Genomic DNA, 27,282 nt, shown 5'->3' on the forward strand with positions numbered 1-27,282 from the left:
TAATGGGGACTTTACACCAGGGATGGAGAAGGGGGCATTTAAACAATGGCAGAACGGGGGATGTAGGAAGCTGGGAGACATGTTCAGAGGGGGGGAAATACTATCCTTTTTGGACTGTAAAATGGAATTCGGGGTGAAGGAGGGGGAAAGACTCCGGTATGCGCAAATAAGGCATTGGGTACTGAATCCCGGGAATAAGGAAGCAGCAAATAGGGATACAACGCAATTCGAAAAATTCCTCCTATCAAACGACTGGTCAAGGGATTAATCTCCAACTTGTACAAGATATTGGACAATGCAAATGACAGGCAGCAGTGGCCATATATGAGGAGATGGGAGAAAATCTTGGGGAGACAGATGGGAAGGGAGGAGTGGGAAAGGTGATGGGGAAAGATTCCCAATTGGCAAGAGCATCCCAAATTAATTGCAAGAAGCATGGTACAAGATCCTATTAGGCCTGCACTACACACCAGCCCGACTGCACAGGAGTTACCCGTGAACCACGGGGGACTGTTGGAGGGGCTGTGGGATGATAGGTACGGCAGAACACATCTGGTGGGGTCGCTTGAAAATCGAGCCCTTTTGGCAAGAGGTCCAGAGGGCACAAGACCAGGCATTTGGTCTTGGGGCGGCTCGACCGCCGGAGCAAATTGTTGGGGACTAGAGAGGGCTCCGCAAGGGGGAGAACCCAGAGCTCGAGAGAAAGCGAGGGTGATCCTAACGCTGGCAGCTATTGCGCTTATAGCGCACAGATGGAAAAATCGCAGAGATACCCAGGATGCAGGATTGGCTGCGAAAGATATGGGAAATCATCCCACTTGAATGGGCGACATATGCCATGAAAAACAATGTCCATAACTTTGCAAACGACTGGGGAGAAATTCTGGCTTTTCTTAAAGACTACTTTCGGGTAATGTGGTGCCCACAACGCTTAAAATTGTTGGATCTACAGTGAACTTTGGTGACCGGCTCTTGGAAGTAATGGGCCAGAAGCTGATGTGCCTCAAGGGGGGGGGGCTTGAGGGGAGAGGGGGGTTCTTGTTGGGGGAGGGTTTATCATGTTGTAAATTCAATAAAGAGCTTTTTCTTTTTTTTAAAGTACTCGTGTGCCATTTGGCTCCTTTTTCAGGGGAGCGCAAACTATCTTTATAACTTAGATACTATAGTATATTGGTGTTTTTGGGTGGGGTGCGCTATACAAGTAAATAAACAAAACCAATATTGAGTTGATTTCTAATAGTGAAGGTTTTCTAAATGACTCTGCAAATAAATGTTTTGGTATTTTTTTACCAAGAAACCTTGACTGTCTACTTGAACCACTGTGATTGTGATACTTCTGTGTCACTTCCTCTACTGCTCACATTCCCTCTTGAGATGTGACTGGCTGCTCAGCTCGCTACCAAAGGTGTGTGGTACAGACTTATACCAAAGGTTGGTTTTTGCTTACACCTGTACTCCTAATTGTGTGTGGTGTTCCCAGAGAGTACTGCCTGCAATTCTGCCTAACAATGGTATACAGCGGTGAGGATAAAGTATAGTTGTAACATTGAGAATGCTACTCTTAACTTTGTTCAAAATAACCTTCACAAGGCTAAGCTACACTAGAGAATCAATTGTTTTATAATGCCTAATATGGATAACTACAAACAGGAGGCCCTAGCCATTCTTACAGTGGATCAACTTAAAGATATGTGTAAAGTTAGGAACGTAGCTGTTAAAGGAAAGAAAAATTAATTGATTGAAAGATTGTTGGAACACCAAAGATTGAGAAATTGGGCTGTAATCCCCAATGTCTCACCACATGTGGATAATGTTGATGAGGAAAATGATGTAGAGTCTAACTCTAATATTGTTGAAGATGCAGAAGAGTCAGAGGAGTCTCAGGATGTGAGCCTCACTAACCCTCGACCGGCTCTTAGGCCTCAATGTTTAGCCACAGGGACCCTACCAGGTCCAGTACTAAGTCCAGAATTTGTCTCTCTTGAGAAGATGAGACTAGAGTTGGAATTCAAAAAGCTCCAAACGCTAACTGAAAACTAACATCAAGAGCTCGGGCTAAGAGAAATTGAATTGAATCATGCACTTGAAATGAAGAAATTGTCTCTTGAAAATGGTTCTCTCAGTCTTCTAGGTCTTCCAGTCCTAAGAGGCCTCACATGCCTAAAGAAGCTGTGAGTATGCGACTTGATGTTTTGGATTGGTTGGCTGCTTTTGAGTATAACTATGAGATTCAGGGTTTCATGGGGCATCAGTTGATTCCTTGGCTTTTGTCTAGGCACCCCAAGGTTGCAACTAATTCTGTAATGGAGGTGGGGGGGGGACTTGAAAGATTGGAGTATGAAAATGTTAAGCTAGCTTTAATAGCTAGATTTGGTAAAACTCCTTCCCAGTCCCTTAACAGGTTTAGGACCCTCAAAAGCATGATGGTACCCCTTGGGCTATGTGGGTGTGTGAATGTTTGAACAACTTAGATGGTTGGGTAAAGGGTTACAGGGTTAACACCTTTTGAAGGAATGAAAAATCTATTTTTGTTGGCATCTATTTTTGATGCCTGCTCTCCTGAGCTGAGACAGCATTTGGCTGACTCTAAGGAACTTGATCCAAAGAAGTTAGCAAAGGCTGCTGACTTGTGGGTTGCCAACAGGGCCACTTACAAGGACTTTGGGGCAACTCAGAAGAAGGATGAGGGGAAACAGCACAAGAAAGATACAAAAGAGAATTCTAATGCCTCCAATCCAAAAGAAGGTCCCAAATATAAGACGGGTAAGCCGCAAGGAAAACCGAATCAGGCTAGTGAAACCTCTGCTGCCAAACCTGAGGGAGGTCAGCAGAAACCCTAATTTGCCAAAACATTTAGAAAGTGATATGCTTGTGGTTCTACTGCCCATGTGAAAGGGGATCCCAGATACAAGGGTAAACCTTCAGGGATCCACAATGTCTCCTTAGCCTTCTCCCCAGAGGAAGAATACAAATGGCAAGTGGAAACTTTCACCTACTGTCTTTGGAACCCATGAAAGTCTCAGCCAGTGCTTCTTTAGTGTCCCTGGGTCTGTGGGAACAACAGAATTTAGATGTCTATAATTCCATCCCAGACAATACTAAAGAGTATTATAAAGACGGTGTTCTTGTCAATGGTTCGGAGACCCCTGCCATTAGAGACACTGGGGCCAGCATTACTGTAGTGGATGAATCTTTTTTTCAAGGTAGAGGATGTTGCTAAGGCACCCAAATACCTCACTAAGCTTGCTGGAGGCCCTGTTTAAATTCTTGCACAATTACCAGGTCTCAACCAGTGCAATGGCATGACTGTGCAGAGGGAGGTGCCTGGGAGAGTCCTGTTGGGGAATGACTTAAAAACTCTAATAGTTGTATTAAGCACCCCCCGGCTCCCAGCAAAAGGAAACCGGAGTAGACAAGGAGGGCCAGAGTAAGTACATTAGATGTCTCTCCAGAGGTGGTTGTAGAAGAAACTATAACACCCAGCCCAGAGGAGTTACTGACTGCAGTTTCAAAAAAGAAAGAGCCAAAGGGGAAACCCAGAGTCTCAAAGAAGAAACCAGAAAGCACTCCTGTGCTACTAACAAGGACATCTCCCAGACTGTCCAAAGTCACAACTCTGACTACTCCACCAGCTGAGGCTGAGTGGGAGAACCAACCGGGAAAGGTTGACTCAGCTGCTGAGGAGTCAAAGCTGGAAGAAGACCTTGCCCCTGTTGGAGATCTGGATCCTAAAGACCATCCTGAGATGCATTCTTTACTGGCAGAAGGTGGCCCCTGTAGGGCAGACTTCAACAGAGGTCAAAGTGTAGCCTACTCTTGAAGGTCTTCGCCAACAGGCAGCTTCCCAGCTGGAAGGGCAAGAGCCAGGGAAGCATAGGTTCTACTGGGAAGATGGCCTCTGTTAGGGAGAATTAATTATCTGTTAAGGCTAATTTCCCAAACCTAGTGAGTCCCCCAGCAGCTTTGCTGGATTTTTGGGGTTATTTTTTTCTCTCCTGCTAAAAGTGAGACTCTTTTTCTCCTACTCTTAGACATGTTTTGAGGTGTTCCTTTGACTTTGAATGTGTTTTATGGGCTATGGAGTCCTTTACCCCATAGGGCTTCATGTGTTTTTGGTGTGTGGGTTACACAGCACCCTCAGTGCAGTAACCCAGGGGTGTCGAAGTGACCCCCAAACATAGTCTCCATACCCTGGGACTGACTACTGTCTCCCAGTGCATGTAAAGTCACCATTGGCTTAACTGGTCCCAAATTATGAACAGAAACCAGTACAAACCATCATATTGTGGACGTACTGGTCGGGGCAATTCGATTGCCCTGGGGTCTGTTGTTCGAGGGGGACTTCTCCGTCCCCCCTGATCGAGTTTTGGCTGGTGGCAGTGGATACTACTTTTTATATTCGACCGCAAATATTTTCCTATGGGATTTTCCCATTGTTCGAGGCTACCACTTTTTAATATAGCCTCGAACATACCGCTGGTTTATTAAATTAATATAAAATCACCGGTTGGTAATTTTTGCCGAAACTCTGTTCCAAAATGGCGTTTGTGTTTGCTTATGTGACTCCAACCCAAGTCGGGCCCTTTGTTCCACTTTTTGGCGGGCTTCTCCACAGAAGCCTCCAAAAGTGGTGCCACTCTGTCTGAGTACCACAGGGGGTTTGGGAGGGGTTTAGGTACCCTGGAAAGAGTTGCCTTGGCAACTCAAGTCGCACTCTTGTGTGATTGGCCCAAGTGGTGAGCCGCCCGGCTCACCACTTAGCATGTTTGATTGACAGCTAGGCTGAATGAATGGGAGTTTGCTGCATAAAAGCAGGGCTTTGGGGACTGGAACTTCAGAAGTCGCCACAGGACCTAAAGAATCCGAAGAGGGAGAAGCTGAGCCGACCTGCAATGACGACACCACCGGTGGAGCCCTTCTCAACTGTCTCATCACTTTTCCCGATGACAGAGGAGATCTCCAGCCCGGAGAGTCTTCTTCCTTTGACTGGTGGGGATAACCAGTTTGCCCGTCCTTTCACCTTCCTGGATCATCTCGTGGCCGCCTTGCCTGTGCCAAGCACCCCGGCAACTGGGATACCACGGTTTTTCCACTACCGCGAATAAAAGGGTCTTACCTTTTAACTGGAGAACTCTGCATCTGGTTTCTTCCCTGGCAGTGCAACGACCTTCAGCTTTCCTCCATGTCGAGACCATATCTTCCTCTGGACGACGCCGTGACTTGCACCTGCTGCCAGGAACAACTGCCCCCGCTGGAGGATTCTCTCCACTTTGAAGGTACTGTGTTCGCCTGGCCTCCCTCGCAACGGTTTGTGTGTGGTGACTCTTAAAGTCTCCACTTATCACTTGGGTTGGCCCTAGGCTGGCTAACTGAACTTTTCTGAGCTGACTTAATTCTTTGCTGAACTCCCTGCAAGACTTTTCAAGACTTTTTAGCTGTGTGATCTAGGGCGCATTGGTGCTCTGTTCTCTCTAAGAGGGAGCCTGGCCTCTGAACCTTTTGCTCACCAGTAGACTCGACTTTCCTACCTTGCTGGGTGCTTCTAAAGTATTGTGTTGTGTGCTTTTCCTAACTTCTGCCTTGTTCCCTCCCTTTTTCTTAACTTATTGGAGTGCCATATTTAGTTAAGCGCTCACCTCTGTCTGGAAATAAGTGGTGTTAAATAAGACTTGTCTAATAAGGGATGTACATCTAGTAATAGTGACTGTGTGTTGAATTTACTTACCTCTTTTTTGTGCTAGTGTAATTTACCAGTGTGTCTTTAAATAAATAATGATATACTTTTACACCAAAGCTCTGGTCAGTGTTTGCTTGTACTACTGTATCTCTGTACCTATTGTGTATACTCTGCATACTGCCTAACTCATCTTGAGAGAAGTCTGACTGCTCAGCCACAGCTACCAGGTAAATCTGGGTGGTACAGACTGCTACCAATTGGGTTTACTGCCAACCACCTGCAGTCCTAAATCATTTGCAGTGTTCCCTAAGGGAACTGCACAGGTTTCTGCCTAACAGCCTCTTCTACAGTGAGCCTACTGAGTCTGTTTCCTGGGGACTACAGAAAACTTGTAGTGCCTATGGAAAGCAGATGACAATTCCTACAGTTAGCCCATGAGATTCCTTTGGCTGGTCACTTGAGTTTCAAGAAGACCAAGGAAAGGCTTTCTCTGTATTTCTACTGGCCAAAATTGGCGTCAGATGTAGACAAATTCTGTAGGAGCTGTCCCACATCTGGCAAGAGTGGAGCCAAGATTGTGACACCCTTGGTGCCTCTCCCAGTGGTGGGAGTTCCTTTTGAAAGGGTAGGAATTGACATTGTTGGTCCCTTATACCCTTCAACCTCTTCAGGCAACCAATTTATATTGGTTGTAGTAGACCATGCTACTAGGTATCCTGAAGCCATACCTATGAGGACTGTTACAGCCTAGGCTGTTGCTAAGGCCCTACTTGGTATTTTTTTACCAGGGTAGGTTTTCCTAAGGAAGTCCTCTCTGACGGGATCTAATTTTATGTCCCACTACATGCAGGCCATGTGGAGGAACTGTCGAGTGACTTACGAGTTCTCAACTGCCTACCATCTTCAGACAAATGGATTGGTAGAGAGGTTTAACCATACTATGAAGAGCATGATAGGTGCTTTAGAGGAACCCCTTAGAAGAATGTGGGACCTTCTACTGCCATGCCTTCTCTTTGCTTATAGAGAAGTCCCTCAGGAAGGAGTTGGATTTAGTCCCTTTGAGCTTTTCTATGGTCATCCAGTTAGAGGCCCATTGGCCCTAACTAAGGAGGAGCTGGAAAGTGCTCCTTCCCCCAAGCCAGTGGAAGTCACTGACTGTGTTAGTTCTCCGCAGGAGAATGACCCATGATAACAGAAGCATCCGATAACTTAAAAGCAGGTCAGGCTCTGGTGAAGCATTGGCATGACCAGAAGTCCAACATGGTGGAATTTATTCAAGACGAGCTAGTTTTAATTATGGTTCCTACAAGGCAGAGGACCTTACAGGACAAGTGGATAGGACCCTTCAAGGTTGTGGGTAAACTTGGAGAGGTCAACTATATGGTGGACTTGGGCAATCCTAAGGAGGCTCCCAGAGTCTTTCACACCAACCGCTTAAATGCTTATGTCACCAGACTAGAAGTGGGAGTTTTGCTTCTAGCTTCAGCTCAAGAGGAGGAAGAGAGTGAACCTCTACCTGATCTCCTCAGGGGACAACCTTTAGATGAGAAAATGGGAGTTAATCTCTCTTCTAATCTGACACTTGAACAACAGGAGGAGTGCAATTTTCTGTTAAATCAGTTTGTCTCCCTGTTTTCACTATCACCAGGCTTGACACCTTGGGGCCAGCATGATATTCTCACTGTTTACCTGTTAAAAGCAGAGGTTACAGGATGTCCGATAATGTGAGAACCCACATCAAGGAAGAGGTAACCAAGATGCTTGATCTCTGGGTGATGGAGCCCTCTACAAGTCCATGGGCTAGTCCAGTTGTGCTAGTACCAAAGGCAGGATCCAAGGAGTTGAGATTATGTGTGGACTATAGAGCTCTTAATGCAGTCACAAAGACTGATGCCCATCCTTTACCTAGGACAGATCTGGTGGATAAACTTGGTTCAGCCAAGTACCACAGTACATTTGACCTGGCGTCAGGCCATTAGCAAATAGACCTGACAGACCATGCCAAGGAGAAAACTGCATTTTCAACTCCAGCCGGCCTCTACCAGTTTAAGGTAATGCCTTTTGAACTAAAGAATGTACCTGCAACATTCCAAAGGATGGTTAATCAAGTTCTGAATGGGATGGAGGATTTCTGCATGGCATGCTTGGATGACATTGCAGTGCTCAGCCCTACTTGGAAAGAACACGTTGACCACTTAGGATATGTTTTGCAGGCTCTTGAGCAGGCCCATCTGACTATAAAGGCAAGTAAATGTCACATTGGTCAGAGCAAAGTGGTCTACCTTGGACATGAGGTAGGAGGAGGTGAAATAAGGCCATTGCTTAGCAAAGTACAAGCTGTACAAGACTGGGCCACCCCTACTACTCAAACCCAAGTGAGAGCCTTCTTGGGTCTCACTGGTTATTATAGGAACTTCATTGAGAACTATGGGTCCATAGCTTCTCCCTAAAATGTAGTCTCCTCACCCAAATTTCCTAAAAAGGTCAGATGGCATGAGGAGTGCACTAAGGCATTTGAAGGACTTGAAGCCCTTTGTCCTAAGAGCTCCTGACTATAGCCAAACCTTCATTGTGCAGACAGATGCCTCCAATACAGGTATAAGTGCAGTTTTGACTCAGCTGGATGAGAAAGGTAGGGCGCACCCCATCTGCTTCATTAGCAGAAAGCTGAAGGAACCAGAAACAAGGTTGGCAACCATTGAAAGAGAATGTTTTGCAATTGTGTGGTCACTGAAGAAGTTTAGACCATACTTGTATGGATCTACTTTTGTGATGCAGACTGACCACCAACCCTTGAGATGGTTAATGCAGATGAAAGGGGAGAACCCAAAACTATTGAGATGGTCAATCAGCTTCCAAGGGTTTGATTTTACCATTGAACACAGGCCAGGGTGTAATCGCCAAAATGCTGATGGTCACTCCAGAATGTTTGACCGACTGGAGTAAGGAGATTCATCCAGGGGTGGATTAAATCCTCCTGTCCCTTAGTCCGGCGGGGGGGGGGGGGGGGCGGGGGAACGAGTGTTGGGGAGAATTCTCAGAAATGTGCTTATTTGCCTTCATCCAACTTTGCTGGATTTTGAGGACTTGTTTTTTTCCCCTGGAGAGTGTGAGCCTTTTTCCCACTCTCTCAGCTATGTTGATGTTTGTTTTACTATTGTGTTCTTTGGGTATGGAGTTTTAGATAACCCCATAGGCATCATTTTTTATTGTTGTCACACAGCACCTTTAGTGCAGTGGCACAGGGGTGTCCTTTGGACTCCCCAAGGTTTAAATACCTTCTCTGGGGATGAACTACTGTTCCCCAGAGAATGTAAAGTTAAATTGACTTTACTAGTCTTTTTAAATTCATAGACCCAGCACAAACTATCTTCCGATAAATTGCTGGAGGGGTTACTTGGTATCCCTTATGTCTAAACACTCTTGTAGCTGTCAGAAGCTACCCTTACCTATTGAAATGGCTGGTGGCAGTGGTTTTATAATGAACTACCATGGTTTTTCCCGAACGCCGGTAGCTAAAAATTGGGGCCTCCATGTCTTTCAATATGGCTCCCAAGACCCCTCTGTAAAAACACTCACCTTTTTTCGCCGTTTCTTTGTGGAACGGTCCTTCTGGTGTTTAACTCTGCGCGCCAAACCAGATTTGGTCCCTTTGTTTGTGAGCTTTTGGCAGGCTTCAAGACTGAAGTATGCCCATGCCGTATGAGTGTCTGGGGTGGGCAGGAAGTGAGGGAGGTGCCCGAAACTCCCTGTGCTTGGTCTCCTAGGAGACCCAAATGGACTGACTTGATTGGCTGGCTGACTGTCCGGCAAGGACAGCCACCCTGCTGGGTGAGTGGCAGCTGGCAGGAATGAAAGGGAGAAAACTGTTTAATAGGGGAGTCTCCAGGACTGGAAAGCAGATTCGACCACTGGAATGAAAGAACCGAAGATGAGCTGGAAGAGGACGGCTGCTGAAACCACTGGACCGTTGGTTTGCCCAGTGAAGCATTGCTGGAACCCCAAATTGCCAGATCTCCAATCGACAGAAAAGCTCCTTCAAGGACGGCTTCTTCCTTTGAGTTGGTGGGACCAATGAACTCTGCAAATGCCTGGATACCATTCTAGGAGCTGGTTAAGGTTAAACCGGTGGAAGGACACCAGTTTGTGTTTGGAAGCCACAGCTACTTGAGCTGAAGTGACGCCATTTTGTTTGCTCCGACAACGATCCTGTGCAGTGCAGGAGTCCCCCAACGTCCTCCCTCTTGTCCCCACGACTGAGGCTCAAGAGCAGCAAGACCTGCAGGACCTGCCAGGAACCAACGTCTTCAGCTGCATATTTTTTGCTCCACTTTAAGGTACTGTGCCATACGGTTGAGAGATCCTAACTCTCGCAGTGGAAGTTTGTGAAACTTTGCCAAACTCGCAGGCCTAATCAGTTTGTGAGCCAGCATATCTTTCTTTATAGTGTGAACTACTTCTAAAAACTTTTACGAAGACTTCTCCATTTGTACCAGAACTGTGCTGTCCTATCCAAGAACACTAGACTATTGACCTTTGCCTGGCCTATTGAACTGACCCTCCTGGTACAATGAACATTTGCATTATCTAAAAGAAGTGTTTTTTAACCCTTTGTACAAACTCATGCATTTTATTCCTATTTAGAAGTACTGAAGTGCCATTTGGCTACTTTTTCAGGGGAGCGCAAACTGTCTTTAAAACTTGGAGTTAGATACTGTAGTATATTGGTGTTTAATATTGAGTTGATTTCTACTAGTGAAGGTTTTCTAAATGACTGTGTAAATTAATGTTTAAGTATTTTTTACCAAGAAACCTTGAGTGCAAGTGTCTAATTTAACCACTGTGATTGTGATACTTCTGTGTGACTTATTCTGCTGCTCACATTCCCTCTTGAGATAAGCCTGGTTGCTCAGCTCGATACCAAAAGTGTGTGGTACAGACTTATACCAAAGGTTGGTTTTGGCTTACACCTGTAGTGCTAATTGTGTGTGGTGTTCCCAGAGGGTACTGCCTGCAATTCTGCCTAACAGTGGGTTACCTAATACCAAGAGATAAGTCTTGTGTAGTCCCAAGCCAGTTGGACTGTACTAATCCTTACCCAACACACCATTCTAAACAGAGCTATCTGAAAATGTACTTACCTGCTGCAGCAATGAATTGAAGTTGTCAATTCTTGAAGAGGGGTTCTAAAGGTCTAGCAGGCTATATGATTAGTGATGGATTTCAAAACATTTACAGAAGCCACATGAAAAGCCCAGGGTTGCTGGGACAGGTCATTCAAGATGGAAATGTGTCTTGCTAGTAAATGAATAGTAAGTTAACTATACAAAAACTGTTGTGCAATTTGCGATTCACTCTTTCCATGGAATCTACTTTTTCTTTGCAGATTAGTTGGAGGTCTTCTATCTCTTAGTCTCGATTACTGCTTTGTTCTTGAAGATGAAGATGGTATTTGTGGATATGCAGTTGGCACAGTTGATGTGACGCCCTTCATCAAAAAATGTAAACATTCATGGATACCTTTCATGCAGGAAAAGTACACTAAGCCAAATAATGATAAAGATCTTTCTGAAGCAGAGGTGAGCTTTTTAAAGCTAATGCACTATTTTCTCTTAACAATAGATGGCATTTGTAGTAACAGCACAACTATAGGTAAATTATAAGAACAAACTTTTAGACTAAGGCAAAGTCATCCAAGTTTTTATAATGAATTCTGCTGTGTATGTGTTTTAATGTAAAGTGTGGGAGTTGTGAGTTAATTTCAGTCAGTGCAGTCCGTTGCAGTACCTTGCTGCTTTGGTGTTTTTCCTTCTCTACACTGCTGGAGGAGGCGCCCAAATCAAAAACTCGAGTTCCAAGCAGAGCAGGAGTTGTGAGTTAATCTCAATCAGCGCAGTCCGCACGAGGAGGCAGGATGGAGGAGGGTCGTACCCTCCGAAGCTTCAGACTATGGAAAGATGGTGACCCCTTAGGTTGTCCTTCCGTACTAAGGATATTGCCCTCTCTCCTCCCCGCTAAAAGACGCAGCATCGTCATCAGCGGCTAAGCAAGTTTATAAAACCTCCACTCGAAACATTTCCTTGTTCCCATCGCCTAAGCCATCAATCACCCCAGCCCAGCGATCACCATCTATGCACACTGCCTTCTATGCATCCCTGCATGCCAGGCAGGAAGGATTTCTCCAGCGACTACGACCAAGCCCCCTAATCAGAGGCTCCCTGCAACCCGTAGTGCTTATCCCACGCTGTGTCCCGTTTGTATTCGGGTTACAGGCAGCCCCGAATACGGACCCCACCTGGCCGCTGCCCGACAGGGAGGGGTGGAGGGCACCTCGGTATGCTTCCAACAGCCCGAAGAGGGGAAACTCACTGCCTGTTTTTGAACTCCCTCCACAAGGCGCAACGAAAACTCTAAGGTCCGTAAGAGCGGGGGAGGAGCTCCCGACAGCAGGGGAGAACTTCTCTCAAACTCCGGACCTAGTCATAGATCCAGACTGGGGCGCACCGGTGACACATAAACTCTTTAACCACTTATAGATTTCAATACAGGCACAGATGCATAGCTTTTATCCACTTGACTTAGACACACAGCAGAAAGCTTCCTTGATCACTCGAAAAAACCATCTGCCTAACACAGCCTCTACTGAAATAATATACAATAAGGTGAGACATAAGCACAGAGGGAAGCGGTTGGAGGTTTTAGGGAGGTGGGAGTCTTGCCCACCCTACGCAGCAAGTTAACTTCTCCGTTCATCATTTTAGAATAGCGCCCAAGCGTGAGTGAAGCAGTGGGACAGGAAGTGACGTGTGCAGACGTTCATCGCTCAGCTTCGTGCAACGCCCCCGTGGAGACCAGGTGAGCATAACAGAACGCAAAGCCTCCATAAAATTCTCTACCTGGGCGTCATGGAAACATCTGAGACCGACCAATTAGCCCAGCTTTTGGGACAACTCAGTGCCGAGGTGCACTCTGCTCGGCAGGAAACGAATGCTCTAAAAAGAGAGCTGATTGTGACTAAAGATCGCACGGATGAACTAACCAGACAATTACTTCAGTAGCAGGCTGGTCAAACACCTTTACCTGGAATCAGGTCATCGGTTCCAGCTCCGTCAAGCAACCCCGTACAGGTGGTTCTTCCGGGGGCCGTTCCTTTGGCTCCACCTGAACGCTTCACTGAAAACCCAAAAAGATATGCAGTTTTCATGAACCAGTGCCGCCTTCATTTCCTATGTAGACCTGGAGCTTTTCCAAATGATCAATCGAGGGTTGCTTTAGTGCTTTCTTATCTGAGTGGCAGTGCTGCGGGCTGGTTGGTACCACTTGCTAATCAGGATGACCCTCTTCTGCGGGACTTCCAGAGGTTTCAACAAGAAAAGGAGAAGCTGTTTGCTCGGCACACCCAAGGTCAAGCATTAGACAATGAACTTCTATCTTTGCGTCAAGGGAACGAAGATCTATTAACATATATCCCAACCTTGAAAAGATTTGTAGTTGAAACTGGTTGGCCCGAAAACAAAAAAACAACAATCTTCCATCATGGATTGAGAGGTGAACTAACATGTTTTGGAGACTGTGTGGAATATATTAACCTGGTGGTGCAATTAGACCACAGACTGCAGGATCAAAAAGATGATCGAGCTAAAATGGAAAATCGGGTTTATGTGCGCCGTAGGGAAAATGTTTCAAAACCTACCGACATGTCTGAACCTATGCAGATTGGAAGAGTTCGAGGACCATTATCCAAGACCGAAAGAGACAAAAGGAGACAGCAACAATTGTGTTTATATTGCGGGAATGCCGGCCACTTCCTTCGAGAATGTCCAGTGAAACGACCCAAGAAGGCAGTTGGGGGTCACTGACAAGGTTGAATCAGAGACGGAAAACTTCCACGCCCGAAAGGCATAGAGGTCTGTTTGTCGAGCATAAAGAAGGATTCTCAGACCTCGCACCTAGCCTTGCCAATAATTCTAATCAGTCGCCAACAACCGTCGTGCATGCATGTGGTCAGAGCATACATTCACAGCGGAGCAATTGGTAACTATATGGATCAAGAATTGGCATCAAGAATGGATCTTCCTCTTTGCAAGAAGGCAACAACTGAAATGGTCACCACTGTCGACGGAACGGAGATATCCTCAGGCCCTGTAACGCACTCAATGGCAGAGATGACACTTTTGTGCCAAGACGGGCATCGGGAAGCCATTGTGTTCTATCTAATCGAGGCTCCACAACCTCAAATAATTCTAGGAATGCCGTGGTTGGAAACACATCCTCACATTGACTGGCGTGCTAAGAGATTGACCTTCTCCGATGAATGTGCTCATACATGTTATAAAATGGAAGAATCCTTGACTGAAAAGAAAAAAACCTACCTCAGAAGTAGCAACGGTCATCATGGGTCTAACAAACACACTACCCCAGGAATACCAAGATTTTCAGGATGTCTTCCAGAAGGATCAAGCCAATACCCTACCACCCCATAGTCCATATGACTGCCAAATCGACCTTGTACCTGGCGCACAGATTCCGTGCGGTTGAATTTATGCGCTCACTGAACCTGAAAATCTCCATTTAAAAACATATCTGGACCAATATCTGGCAAACTGTTTTATCCGTCCATCCAAATCCCCGGCAGCCTCGCCCTTATTCTTCGTACCTAAGAAGGAGGGAGATTTAAGGACTTGTAATAGACTACTGCGTGTTGAACCAAGTGACTGTAAAAAAATCGTTACCCCCTACCTCTTATCCCTGAACTGTTGGATCAGGTGAAAGATGCCCAGATTTATACCAAGCTGGACCTCAGAGGGGCGTATCATCTTGTACGAGTTAAAAAAGGAGATGAATGGAAAAGCGCCTTCCACACCAAATATGGGCTATTTGTATACCAGGTAATGCCCTTTGGTCTTTGTAATGCTCTGGCGGCATTTCAGTAATTCATGAATGACGTCTTACGAGAATTGATTGATGTTTGCGTCTTAGTGTACATGGACCACATTCTGGTGTACTCCGCTTCCAATCGAGACCATGTGAAACATGTTTGCGCTGTCCTTGTAAAACTCCGGCAACATAAGTTATACGCTAAACTAGAAAAAATGCTCCTTCCATGTCATCGAAGTTGTGTTTCTTGGATTTGTTCTAACTTCCCGAGGTGTTCGTATGGACTCATGTAAGGTGGATGTCATCCTCAATTGGCCCTCCAACATCAATCAAAGGAGTCCAGAGTATGTTTGGCGTTGCAAACTTTTATCGTCGGTTCATTCCGGGTTTTTCTCAAATTGTGCATTCAATCACATCCTTGCTGCGAAAGAAAAACGCGTTCAAAGGTTGGATGAAGCGGAAAAGGCCTTCGAGGAATTAAAAGAAAGATTTACCTCAGCCCCAATCCTGAAACACCCTCGCCCAGATCTCCCATATGTGGTTGAAACCGATGCTTCCAGTCTCGCAGTGGGGGCAGTTCTCTCCCAAAAAGATCCTGAGACGGGTCAACTTCATCTATTGGCCTTTTGGTAGCGAAAATTCTCAGCTTCTGAACTAAATTAGGCTGTGACAGACCAAGAACTCTTGGCCATTAAAGCAGCTTATAAAGCTTGGCGGCATTACCTCCTAGGAGCAAGACACAGTCAATGATCACTGATCATCGCAATCTGCAGTACCTAAAGACAGCAAAAGCCCAGACATCTCGCCAGCTGCGATGAGCCCTATTCTTTGCCGAATATGATTTTTGTGATTACATATCATCCCGGTTGTCGGAACGGAAAAGCTGACGCTCTTTCCCGTATCGGCGTAGATGAAAATGCATACTCAACCCTGGATCCAGTAGCCATAATCCCAGGGGGAAGAATCTTGGGAATTACTACATCTGACCTTGGACGACATCCAAAAGGAAATTCTGCATCTAATAGATGCAAAGACTTTGCAAGATTGGTCTACCCAAAGCGAACACCATACAGTTGCGCATCAACTGCCATACTTTCGAGGGCGCCTTTATTTACCCAGTAAAGAACTACAGGAACAAGTAATCTCAAATTACCATTAATCTCTAGTGGAAGGTCATCCTGGGATTGCAAAAACTTAAGCTAAAATTAAAAGGATATATTGGTGGCCAACTTCACAGGGACCGTGGAGTCGGAAGTAACCCTGTGGGAGGCCTTTAAGGTAGTAGTGAGGGGGGGCGGCCATATCCAAATCTAGAGGGCACCAAGGGGGGGATAGAGCGAGGACTACATGAGACGGAAAAGAAACTAGAAGGTATCATGAATAGTGAGGGTGCCTCCCAGAACGATGATCAGGTGGACCAACTACAACAAGCTTTTGTGGTGGGCTCTGGGAGAGGCTCTGCAATCTGAACTATACAAAATACATTGAGGCGCACAACATGCTGGAGGGGACAAACCAGGGAGGCTGCTTGCATGGCTGTATAAGAGACACCTAGACCAGCAATCGGGGAGATAAGTGGTGAAGAGGACCAAGTCTGGAAAACCCAGGAGGGAGTGAATAAGGAATTTCTCAGATTCTACAAACGCCTCCACGAGGACGCGGGGGAGATTGCAGAGCAGGAGACTCGGGAGATGCTTGAAGACATAGGCTTGCCTAAATTGAGCAAGGAAGAAAGGGAGAATCTAAATGCCCCTATCACACTAGAGGAACTAGAGACAGTGGTATTGCATCTGCCCACGTGTAAAGCCCCAGGGACAGATGGACTCCCCAGTGAATTTTATAAAACATATAGACAGGAAGTGCTCCCCCCACTACTGGCAATGCTTAACGAGGCCTTTGAGAAAGGCAGACTCCCAGAATCTCTGAGAGAGGCGTAATTATTCCGCTCCTCAAACCTGATAAGCCAGGCTCGGATTGCGGGTCATACCTATGCATGTTAAACCAGGACAGCAAAATCCTCACGACAGCGATAGCTAACAGATTGAAAAGGGTAATAAACTTATACACCCCGATCAAACCGGCTACGTCCCAGGCAGAAGCATATCCGACAACCATAGAAGACTACACCACATAATAGAACAGGCAGAGGGCGACCCGAGCGAAATAGCAGTAGTCTCGCTAGACTCAGTGAAAGCCTTCGACTCCGTAAGGTGGCCATGGATGTTGGGGGTCCTGGAAGGTTATGGGATGGGACCTGGGTACCTGCGGTGGGTGAAAATGTTGTACAGCTCCCCAATAGCCAGGGTCAAAACGGGGGCGATAATTTCAGACAAATGGCAACTCAGCAGAGGCACGAGACAGGGCTGCCCATGGTCCCCGATGCTATATATCTTGGCTTTAGAACCACAAGCGATTTCCCCAAGACAGCAGTATGAAGAAATGGGGGTTTATACTAAAGGGTGACTGCACTTGATATCATTGTACGTGGATGATATACTGCTATACCTGCGTTTCCCAGAGCAATATGTCTTGGTGATGGAGCACTATGCGACTCTCTCGGGCATAATGGTGAACCCCAGAAAGTCATGCATGTTCCCCCTGGGGAGGTACACAGGAGAACGTACCTATCTTGCAGATACCCTGGCAGACTAGAACATTCAGATACCTGGGGATTAACATATACCACCGGCTTGCAGATGAGCATAAATATAACACGGAGAGGGCAGTGGATGGTATTAGGAACAGCATGGGGTTCTGGGCAAAGCTCCCCATAGCTATGGTGGGGAGGGCGGCCTTGCTCAAGATGGTGGTCCTGCCTAGGCAACTAAACTTTGTAAATATCCCACATATGTTGCCTAAACGCCGCTTCTTTGCCAAACTCCAGAGCTTGTGTAGAGGTTTCCTGTGGCACAACTCCAGAAACAGAATAGCCCTATGGAAACTGCAAATTACGTATGACGGGGGGCGGGGGGCGCTTTAACCTGCCGAATTTTTAAATGCATCACCTGGGAGGACAGCTACAATATGTCGCTAGGTGGCTGTCGGAAGATGAGACCGCAGAATCTAGACTACTGAGGGGTGAATGCGACCCATACTTCCTAAAAGAACTGATATGGCTACCCAAACCAGAGCTGCAACAGCGCTCGAGATTGCTGGAACTGGGCTGGAAGACATGGCGCAAAGCGTGCCGGGCCGTGGGAAACCCGGCACCAAGCTTTCCGCAGGCGCCACTTGTGGCGCTTTGCAGGGCGGATGAACAACTGAGGAAAGGGATCCGCAAATACTGGGAGCCGGTAGGCCTGGCGACCCTGGGAGATATATGGCAGGAGGGGAAAACACTGGACTTTCAAACATTGGTGGATGAAACGGGAGTACACAGGGGCCAACATATGTGTTGTGATGTTACTTGTTGATGGAACTATAAGATGGCTTGGAACACTGTGAGTGCATGGAATGTTTAACTATGAGCCTCGCTCCAGAGTTCCAATGCTGTCAGTTGAGCCTGGGTGGTGGGACCCGGTGGTCCTTCTCTTGTAACAGCTCAAGTAACTTATAATAAAGAACTATCAAGTAAACTAAGAAGAGTATGAAGTTGCTTTACAACAATGGCGACGAGGATTACCAAGAACCAAGATAAGAAGTGAGCTGAGCTGTGGTGGGGGAGCAGCAGAAGAAGCAGAGAGACCACTGCCCCCAGTCATCCAAGTAAGTCCCATCACCCAGGGGGGGGCTATTAGCGCAAGGGGTTAAGGACAGTAAGAATTAGGGGAGCGGAAGAAGGGAAACAGTAGAAGCTCCCTAAAATAATTACAACCCCTAATAGTGATGCGCTAGCCCCATAAGCAAGAAGTAGAGCACAAGAGATCTGGAAGTAAACAAACTCCATTTGGGCGTTTGGGCTGATAAAGAGAAATGTGGAGCCCCAGCGTCAAGCAAGGAAGAGTGTCTTTCGTACTAAGGCAGTAAAGAAAACCCTAACTCCCCTGGTAACAGAAGTCCCCTTGAGGATTAAGTGTAAAGTTGGAAGATATTTTGAATTGGCACACGTAGCCTACCCTGAATTCAGTGACAGAATATGAGAAACTGTCAAAGAGGGGTGTAAAATGAAGTTCGGCGGTGTTTTCTATGTTAAACTAGTGCTGACTAAGGACTGTGAGCACGGGGCTCTGTTACAAATGGATGACGGTTGAGCACCTGGAGTTTAAAACAGATTACCTCCGTGTGTATAAATGATGACGTCAGGGTGCGTCCTGGAGAGTTGGCTAACCGATGGAACACTGGATGGTGTTCGTTCGCAGAATCGTGCCCCGCAGGTCGGGACGTAGCAAGATGTAACCGCCAATAGATGCGCCGCGGATGTGCCCATATGATCGGCCCGTCTGAACAGGAAATGTAAAGCGAGGTGGCTGAGGACGGATGTAGAGAAGAGAAAAGGACCCTCAGTTGCGTCACGCCGGATGCGCAATGCGGAAGAAGGGTTGGAAGCATTGCGGCGTATGCATTTGACTGTACGCAGCGGAACAGAAAATGCTCACGCCGGATGCGCAATGCGGGAGAGAGGTTGAGAGCCATGACGGCGTGTGCATACGACCGTACGCAGCATTACGAAAAAAAAAAAGGGGAGGCAGGACAACAGCATTTGAAGCACTGATCTCGTTCGTATGAAGGAAGGATACAAACTACACTGTAGTAAAGGCACGACGAGTGGAAGCGGTGCATCGGGGTGACGCAACGACAAAGGAAGCAGGAGCACAGCATGAGATCTATGGTGGCAGAGTGATCTAAACCAGATGTCATGAACGTTGGACTCATAAAGGAAGTAGAAGTTCGAGCGACCAGCATATATCCTTTCAAATTTTTGTTGTATTTGCAGTTGCATGCATGCATAGATCAGTTTAAGGATTAATGATCAGTGTGTGTGTGGGAACTGCACGTGAGGTTGAGAAAGTGTTATCTGAAGAAGTTTGCGAGTATAGGAGGTTGAGAAGTTAAAATGTAATAGATGTAACACATTTTGAGGCATTTCAGGATAAAATGGACTCATGTGGACTTTCATAGATATGCACAATTTATGCAAGTATGTGAGTTACGGGTGTGGTGTCGAGCAGCTAGATTTAACACTTTGAGGCATTTCAGGGTGGTTGCAAATAGCAACATGGACACATAGAAATGGAAATGCTATTGTATGGGAATGTTTAAACGTTGCATTGTCTCTTAGTGAAAATGAGTTACAAAATGCAGTGCATGGAAGTATGTAGAGTTAAGGTTTTACGTGGGAAGTTATAGACATCGTGTTTGAAGTATAAATGTTTTGAGTTGAAGAAAGGGATAGCGTCCCAAAGTGAGGGGATAGCGTCCCAAAGTGAAGGGATAGCGTTCCTCTGCGAATAGGGATAGCGTCCCAAAGTGAAGGGATAGCGTCCCAAAGTGAAGGGATAGCGTCCCTCTGTGAATAGGGATAGCGTCCCAGAGTGAAGGGATGTCCCATAGTGAAGGGATAGCGTCCCACTGTGAAGGGGACCGCGTCCCATAGTGAAGGGATAGCGTCCCACTGTGAAGGGGATCGCGTCCCATTGTGAAGGGATAGCGTCCCATTGTGAAGGGATAGCGTACCACTGAGAAGGGATAGCGTCCCATAGTGAAGGGATAGCGTCCCATAGTGAAGGGATAGCGTCCCACTGTGAAGGGATCGCGTCCCATTGTGAAGGGATAGCGTCCCAATGAAGAGAGATAGCGCCCCACTGAAGGAAGGGATAGCGTCCCACCATTATGAGGGATAGCGTCTCACTGAAGGAAAGGATAGCGTCCCACTGTGAAGGGGATCGCGTCCAAATGTTAAGGGATAGCGTCCCACTGTGAATAGGGATAGCGTCCCAGTGTCAATAGGGATAGCGTCCCACTTTGTGAGGAGTTAACGTTGATTAGGTCAAAGTGTAAGGAGGTGGTGAGGGATCTCCTAACGTATGATAAGGAATAAAGAGTAAGGGAGTATATGCTCCAAGTGTTTCGGTTAGTATCACGTTGGTAGGGAATATCCTTCCATATGTGTCTGGGTGATCTATACCATAGTCATTGGTGTCACCCATATGTTTTGAGTTGCATCATCTCTAAAAGATGAAATCTCGTCAGCATAGTTCTCCTTAGTGAAGGGTCCATGAAAGTTACCCTGGAATGGGTCCTTCCTGGTAGTGTTTTGCGAGGAGAGATATGACACAGCGAAATGTTCAGTTAGGTTCCCCAACGCAGCATTTTCCTTTTTAAGGTTGTCTGTGTGTTAGTATGTTGACTGCGTTGGACATCTTTGCATTGTCAATAGAAAGGGAGATGTGTTGTGATGTTACTTGTTGATGGAACTATAAGATGGCTTGGAACACTGTGAGTGCATGGAATGTTTAACTATGAGCCTCGCTCCAGAGTTCCAATGCTGTCAGTTGAGCCTGGGTGGTGGGACCCGGTGGTCCTTCTCTTGTAACAGCTCAAGTAACTTATAATAAAGAACTATCAAGTAAACTAAGAAGAGTATGAAGTTGCTTTACAACAATATCACGTATACCAGAATAATCAAACGGGTATGGGAGACATGGTCTGAAGCAGAACTAGCAGAACAACCGGACACAGTCATAGAAACGATGTATATCTCAGAGGGGGGGGGGGGCACGAAATTTCCCGGATCTATGAACTAGTGATGACCAGGGGTAAGACAGCAATACATTACATGCAAATGTCTGCCATGAAGCAAGTAATTGAAAATGTCGGGTGTGTTGAGTGAGTTTTGTTTATTGTAAAAACCAATATAATGTATTAAATAAAAAAATATTGGTGGCCAATTTAGCGTAAAGACATTGCACAATTTGTACTATCCTGCAGTATTTGTGCACAGAACAAAGCTCAAAAGAAAAAACATCTGGTCTTTTGCAACCTTTAGACATTCCACCTACACCCTGGCCCCATCACACAAGCCTTCGAAAAGGTGGAAAAGCATCTGAAGCAAGCTAAAGAAAAACACGAAAGATTTGCAGACCAACATCGGAGTGAAGCTCTGAAATATCAAATTGGGGATGAAGTCTGGTTGGCATCCAAACATATACCAGTAAGAGGAACTCATACTTTTAATCCTAGATATTTAGGACCATATACCATCAAGGCCATCATCAATCCTGTGGCAGTGTAATTGGAGTTACCACCACATATGCGAGTCCATCCAGTGTTTCACGTCTCACTTTTGAAACCAGTGCAACCAAGAACTCGAGTTAAAAAACCACCAAAGCCAATCATGGTCGACAGGGAACCCGAATTTGAGGTTAAGGATATTCTGGATTCCAAAATTGTCAAGTCTAAATTATTCTTCCTAGTTGACTGGAAAGGCTATAGACCACAGGAGAGCGCATGGGAACCTAGCAACCATATTCATGCACCACGCCTGGTGAAAAAGTTCCATCAAAATCATCCAAACAAGCCTGGACCAGATAGAGAACCCACCCTGAGAGGGGCATTAGGGGGGAGTGCTATCATGATGCATTGCCCCAGTCTTCAGGGCCAAACCAGCCTTCCCAAGTTGCAGGCTTCCATTGGGGCTTTAAAGACCACAGAACGTTATCAGAGGCTCTCCTGGAGCCAGTTATAGCGCATTTGGCACCAGGCTCGTACTATTTGACTACATGGAATGAGGTTCCAGTGAACATGGAGGCACACAGAACTGAGCTATGCAATCTAGTTTCTAGGGTGTGGCTGGGCCTGGGACTACATTACCTGGGACTACTTTACCTGGGCTACATAAACCACACCCAAAGAGCAGAACACGCTTTGCGTTAGTCTGCACTCCTGCAGCGTTAACGCTCACCGTGCCAGCTCTGCTCCTGCTTGCCTGGACTTCAGCCGCACCCTGTTATCTTCATCGGGAACCACGGACCATCAGCACCTGTCGAAAAAGGGAAAAACAAGAACAACATTAGTTAGGTTCTTACTTGAGAGAAGCAGTCTTTCCAATTCCATCCGAACGCCGCTCCTGTGGACCACCGCACCTGCAGAAAGGAGACCACTTACCCAGAGGCATCAGTCATCTCAGGATTCCTTCGAAGCGGTCCACACGATCACTGCTACGGAGCATCGCTGCACCTGCAGAGGAAAGAAAAAGACACCAGGTTAGCCGCGCAATAGAAAAATACCCATTTTAAAATGCATCTCGACGCCGCGCTCACAAGCTAACACCCACCTGCATAAACATCGCTCAGCGCCGCATTTAGGAGTTCATTGCTTAACCTGGCATCTCCAAGACCGCTCCTGCAAATAATGAGGACAATAGTGAAACTTTGGCAACAAGAAGAAACACATTAAGCAAAAACAGTTACCAAGAACCAATTGGTACCAAGACTTTCTTACAGAGTCACAGCTGGTCTGGATTCCACTTACAGGCTGTAGGATCAGTGAAGGCACTAGATCCAGTGAAAGTTTGTACGAACATTAAAGTGCACCTGCATTCAGACGCAGGACGGGAGAGCCCATCGTTAAAATACCTAAGGTGAGACCTAAGCACAGAGGGAAGCGGTTGGAGGTTTTAGGGAGGTGGGAGTCTAGCCCACCCTACGCAGCAAGTAACTTCTCTGTTCATCATTTTAGGATAGCGCCCAAGCGTGAGTGAAGCAGTGGGACAGGAAGAGACACGCGCAGACGTTCATCGCTCAGCTTCGTGCAACGCCCCCGTGGAGACCAGGTGAGCGTAAACGCAGACCTAGAATCTGAACTAGGGAAAGAAGAAAAAAACAGGGTTCAAAGGTTCATGGGTCTAACCGTAAGAAAGGTAAACAAGGAGGGGGACACGGCAGAGCCATTAATCCACCAGAGATGGTCAAGTGTTGTGAGAAACGTTTTCTCCACTTTCGTGATCGGCATGTCTGTCCAAGAGGCCTCTCGCAGGACTTTCTAAATCCAACAACTCTGTCAACCTTGAGTCTCGATTGTTCAAAAACAAATATATTAGAAATCGTCTGCCAGGAAAAATAAACCAGATTTGTTAACAATGATGTCCACACTAACCATCGCCTTAGCACCTTTCACAAAATTGTGAGTCCATGAATGACACATTGAAGGATCACACCACATTGATGGCGATGGTGCATTCTAAACTTAGGCTATATTGCGGCTAACGAGTCGAGAAACGCTACTAACGGAACTTTGCAGTTCCTTTCTAGTAATGACATCTCAACTAAAAGCTCCATTCTCCCATCAATGCATCATCAAACCACACTGACCTCACAGACTCTACCCCAAGTCGATTTAACTGATGAAGAAATGGCCACCATCAATCTACCTCACACGAAACCAACCATGCGGGACCCTTCCTCCGGTCCCTCAAAAACAATTCAGACCATGTGTGCTACTGGAGGATGAATCGGACAAAATCCAGAAAGAGGATCCACGACCATCTGGAATAATCAACCCTGAATTCGCAATTTTCTCCCATAAGCTGAATAAGATTAACATTGATAAAGATCGGATTGTGGTGTCGGAAAATTCCTCAATTGCACCACCACAGCCTACTGTCAAAACCACACAGCCACAAATAGGTTGGAAGGTCCCACCGAAACCAGCACTGAGGGAGAACCTACCAACCAAAACTCAACTTCCCCCTAAAGCACCGCTATTGATCGTCCGTACAGGAGATGCGAAACCCTTGAACCTCCCTCTAAAAGACAACGATCATAGCCCAACAAAGAAAGCTCTGATGAACTTAACGGCGTACTACATTGAAGACTCGGAATCGGAACCGATCACAGAGGATGTCAACTCTGGGACTATTCAACCAAAGTCACCCAATGTCAACACCAGTAAATCGTCATCCTCAGACCATCACTCTTCGCGCTGCCTCATCCTTTGAAAAAAGAAAAAAAGCAGCGAGTAAATTGAACGTTGGATACTTAAGTGACTCATTGCGTCCATCCTCTGAAAAATCACAAGCTTACAACATCAAACCGAAAACCTGCAAGACGAAAGGCGTATCAAAGCCTTACCTCTTCCTTCGAAAACCTCAATCCCCAGACGAGACTACTCAGAAGGAGGAAATTATCTCTCACCTACCAGCAGACCCATTCCAATCCAAGAAAGACCACCAACCACGAAAAGATCAGTGGATGAAAGACCAACCAGGGATTCGCACGGTCAGCCTTGCACTCTAGGGATCAAATCTGTGAGAATAAAAGGCACCAGTGTGCGCTCTCTGAAACTGGAAAGAATTCTTGACAAAGATGACTGTTAGGCAAGATTGTATGCGGTACCCTGTGGGAGACTGCACCAGCCTTGTCCTCTTGGCAATAGTTAACCCAAACTTTGGTATAAGCATGTACTACACAAGTTGGTAGAGTAACTGAGCAGCCAGGCTTATCTCAAGAGGGGCCAATGTTAGCTGTAGGTTTGTAACCTAGACTTTCACAGTGACAGGTATCCAAATAAAACTTATACTCAAGATTTCGTGATTAAACAATTAATTATTAATTTATAGTCTGTTTGAATAAGCCTTCTTTGGAAGGGAGCAAATATGTAACACTTAAAATATACTTCAAAAATACACTCTGTTTCAATAAATCAGTAGATACCCATTTGGGATGGCACACAGACACTTCCTACAGCCTAAGGTGACTTAAATAACAAGGACACTGCGGACATTGATATATCACTGGTACATTTAGAGCAATACCAAGTTTGGTGTTAAAAGGAAAAGGTTAGGGGGAAGAAACAATGGTTTAACAAGTTTCTCAAACAGGTAAGAACTTTTGAACCCCCCAGTGCAATGTAGATGAACCCTTTCCCAGCTACACAAGTAAAGAATGTGTGGGTTTTTGGAGGGACAGATCAAAACACAAAGTCTGAGGTTAGAAGTCTTCAGGGGGTCAGGGCGGCCAATGTTACTTGAGCACAGTCTAGGGGAGCTGGAGTCTTCTGGAAGGTAAGTAAAGTCTTGCACAATGTTAGAGTTTTTGTTGAAAAGGAAAATAACTGTTGGGGCCACAAGCTGGAAGGCTTGTGATGGGCAAAGCTGCTAGCAACTCTGCTAGGGGCAGCCAAAGCAAGTCTCATCTGAGAGCTAGCAATGCTACAAGAGGCAAGTACCCCTTAGTTTTACAGTATTTTAGGTCTGAAGAAATTGGTTCCAGCTGGCTTCTGTTCCTGTTGTTGTCCGCAGCGCCTGTTGTTCCTGGTCCTCAGTCATGGGGACAAGAGGGAGGATGTCTGGGGTCTTCTGAACTACGATTTGAAGGGCGGTGGGAGCAATGGACAAAGTTCAGATCAGCTGCACTTTGCGGTTTCAGCTTCTCGCGAATAGCACCACTGCGGTTCTTGGACACCTGCTGGGCTTTCCTTGCTTTTGGGGTGCAGTACTCTGTTGAGGTGGCTCAGGCTTGGTTAGTCCTGCTTCGAGGAAGTCCAGAGAATCTTCCTGGAGCTCGGGTCTGGTTTAAAAACTATACTCGATTCTGGTGTTCCTGTCCCCTGCACTTGGTTGCTGCAGCAGCAATGGAAGTACAGCCATCAGAGAGGGTTTCCATTTGAGTTCGTCTTGGGGTCGATTGGTCCCAACAACCCAGGGGGAGGAGTCATCCTTAGCAGGGCCTCTCCAGTCTAGGCAAATTTGAAGCTTCAGCACTGCAGCAGGGCTTCACTGGGCAAACCAATGTTGCAGCAAGCTTCTCTTCCAAGTTCTTCTTCGGATTCCTTCATCCAGTGGCCCGCTCTGCCTTCCTTGCAAAAGACCTTGCCGTTTATGCAAGTCTCTCCCATTCATTTTCAGCCTAGCTGTCACTCACACAGCAGGGCGGCTGGCCTCCAAGCACAGTCAGCAAATCACCTTTGGGTGTATTCCTGTAACCAAGGAGACTAAGCACTGGCAGTTTTGTGAAGCTCTGTCGCTTCCTGCTCTGCCAGACACACAGTGAATCCTGCCAAAGTCAAAACGGACAAAGGGACCAAACCTGGTTTGGCGCTGAGTAAATCTCAAGAAGGACCTTTAGAGCAAGAAATGGCGAAAAAAGGCGACCAGGGTCATTTTGAAAAAATGGGCACCCATGGTTGCTATACTGCAGCTGCAATTGCAGCTTGTGGTAAAAACACACAATGGTAGGAAAAAGTAAACCACTACCACCAGCCATTAATTGTAGAAAGGGTAACATAAAAATGTTACATGAGAATATAGACAAAGGGGATACTAAGTAACCCCACCAGTACCCTATTGTAAGATAGTGTGTGCTGGGTCTATAAAGAGTAAAATGTAAGTAAAGTCATTTTCACTTTACTACTCTTGGAAATCGTAGTTATCCAAGAGAAGGTATTTAAACCTTAGCAGAAATCCAAAGCATTTCTCTGACACTGCACTGAGGGTGATGTGTGTCACAATGTAAAGATGCCTATGGAGTTCAGACTCCAAAGTCAAAAGAAACAGAGTCCAAATCACAGAAAGATAGATGAGTGTGTGAAAAAAGGTTCTCACTCTCTCCAGGTTAGAAATTAAAAGTCTTAAAGTCCAGCAAAAGAGCTGGGGGCCTCTAAAGTAGAGGGGAATTAGCACATTTCTGAGAGTTCTCCCTAACATGTGGTAATATTTTGCTCAAATGTACTTGCTGAAAACCTCTCCCCCCCCACATTGGCATCTTATGCGTCTCTCTTTTGATTGGGTTCGCTTTTATACTTTGCTTGTCTGCACACAAACCTTCTTGTGGCACCTTGCCCTGGCTTCAACA

The 27,282-nt window shown here is 46.2% G+C and overlaps 1 protein-coding gene across 1 annotated transcript in view; it reads left to right on the forward strand.

The window, feature by feature from the left end:
- The window catches only part of OGA (O-GlcNAcase), an 867,474-nt gene that overhangs the window by 732,090 nt on the left and 108,102 nt on the right, over positions 1 to 27,282 (forward strand). Inside the window, exon 14 of the mRNA XM_069611624.1 lies at positions 11,064 to 11,256. Within this exon, the coding sequence (XP_069467725.1) occupies positions 11,064 to 11,256 (193 nt within the window). The remainder of the gene's footprint in view (positions 1 to 11,063; positions 11,257 to 27,282) is intronic.

Source organism: Ambystoma mexicanum, chromosome 8 (assembly GCF_040938575.1).
Source record: "Ambystoma mexicanum isolate Mex_15411 chromosome 8, UKY_AmexF1_1, whole genome shotgun sequence".
Taxonomy (NCBI): domain Eukaryota; kingdom Metazoa; phylum Chordata; class Amphibia; order Caudata; family Ambystomatidae; genus Ambystoma; species Ambystoma mexicanum.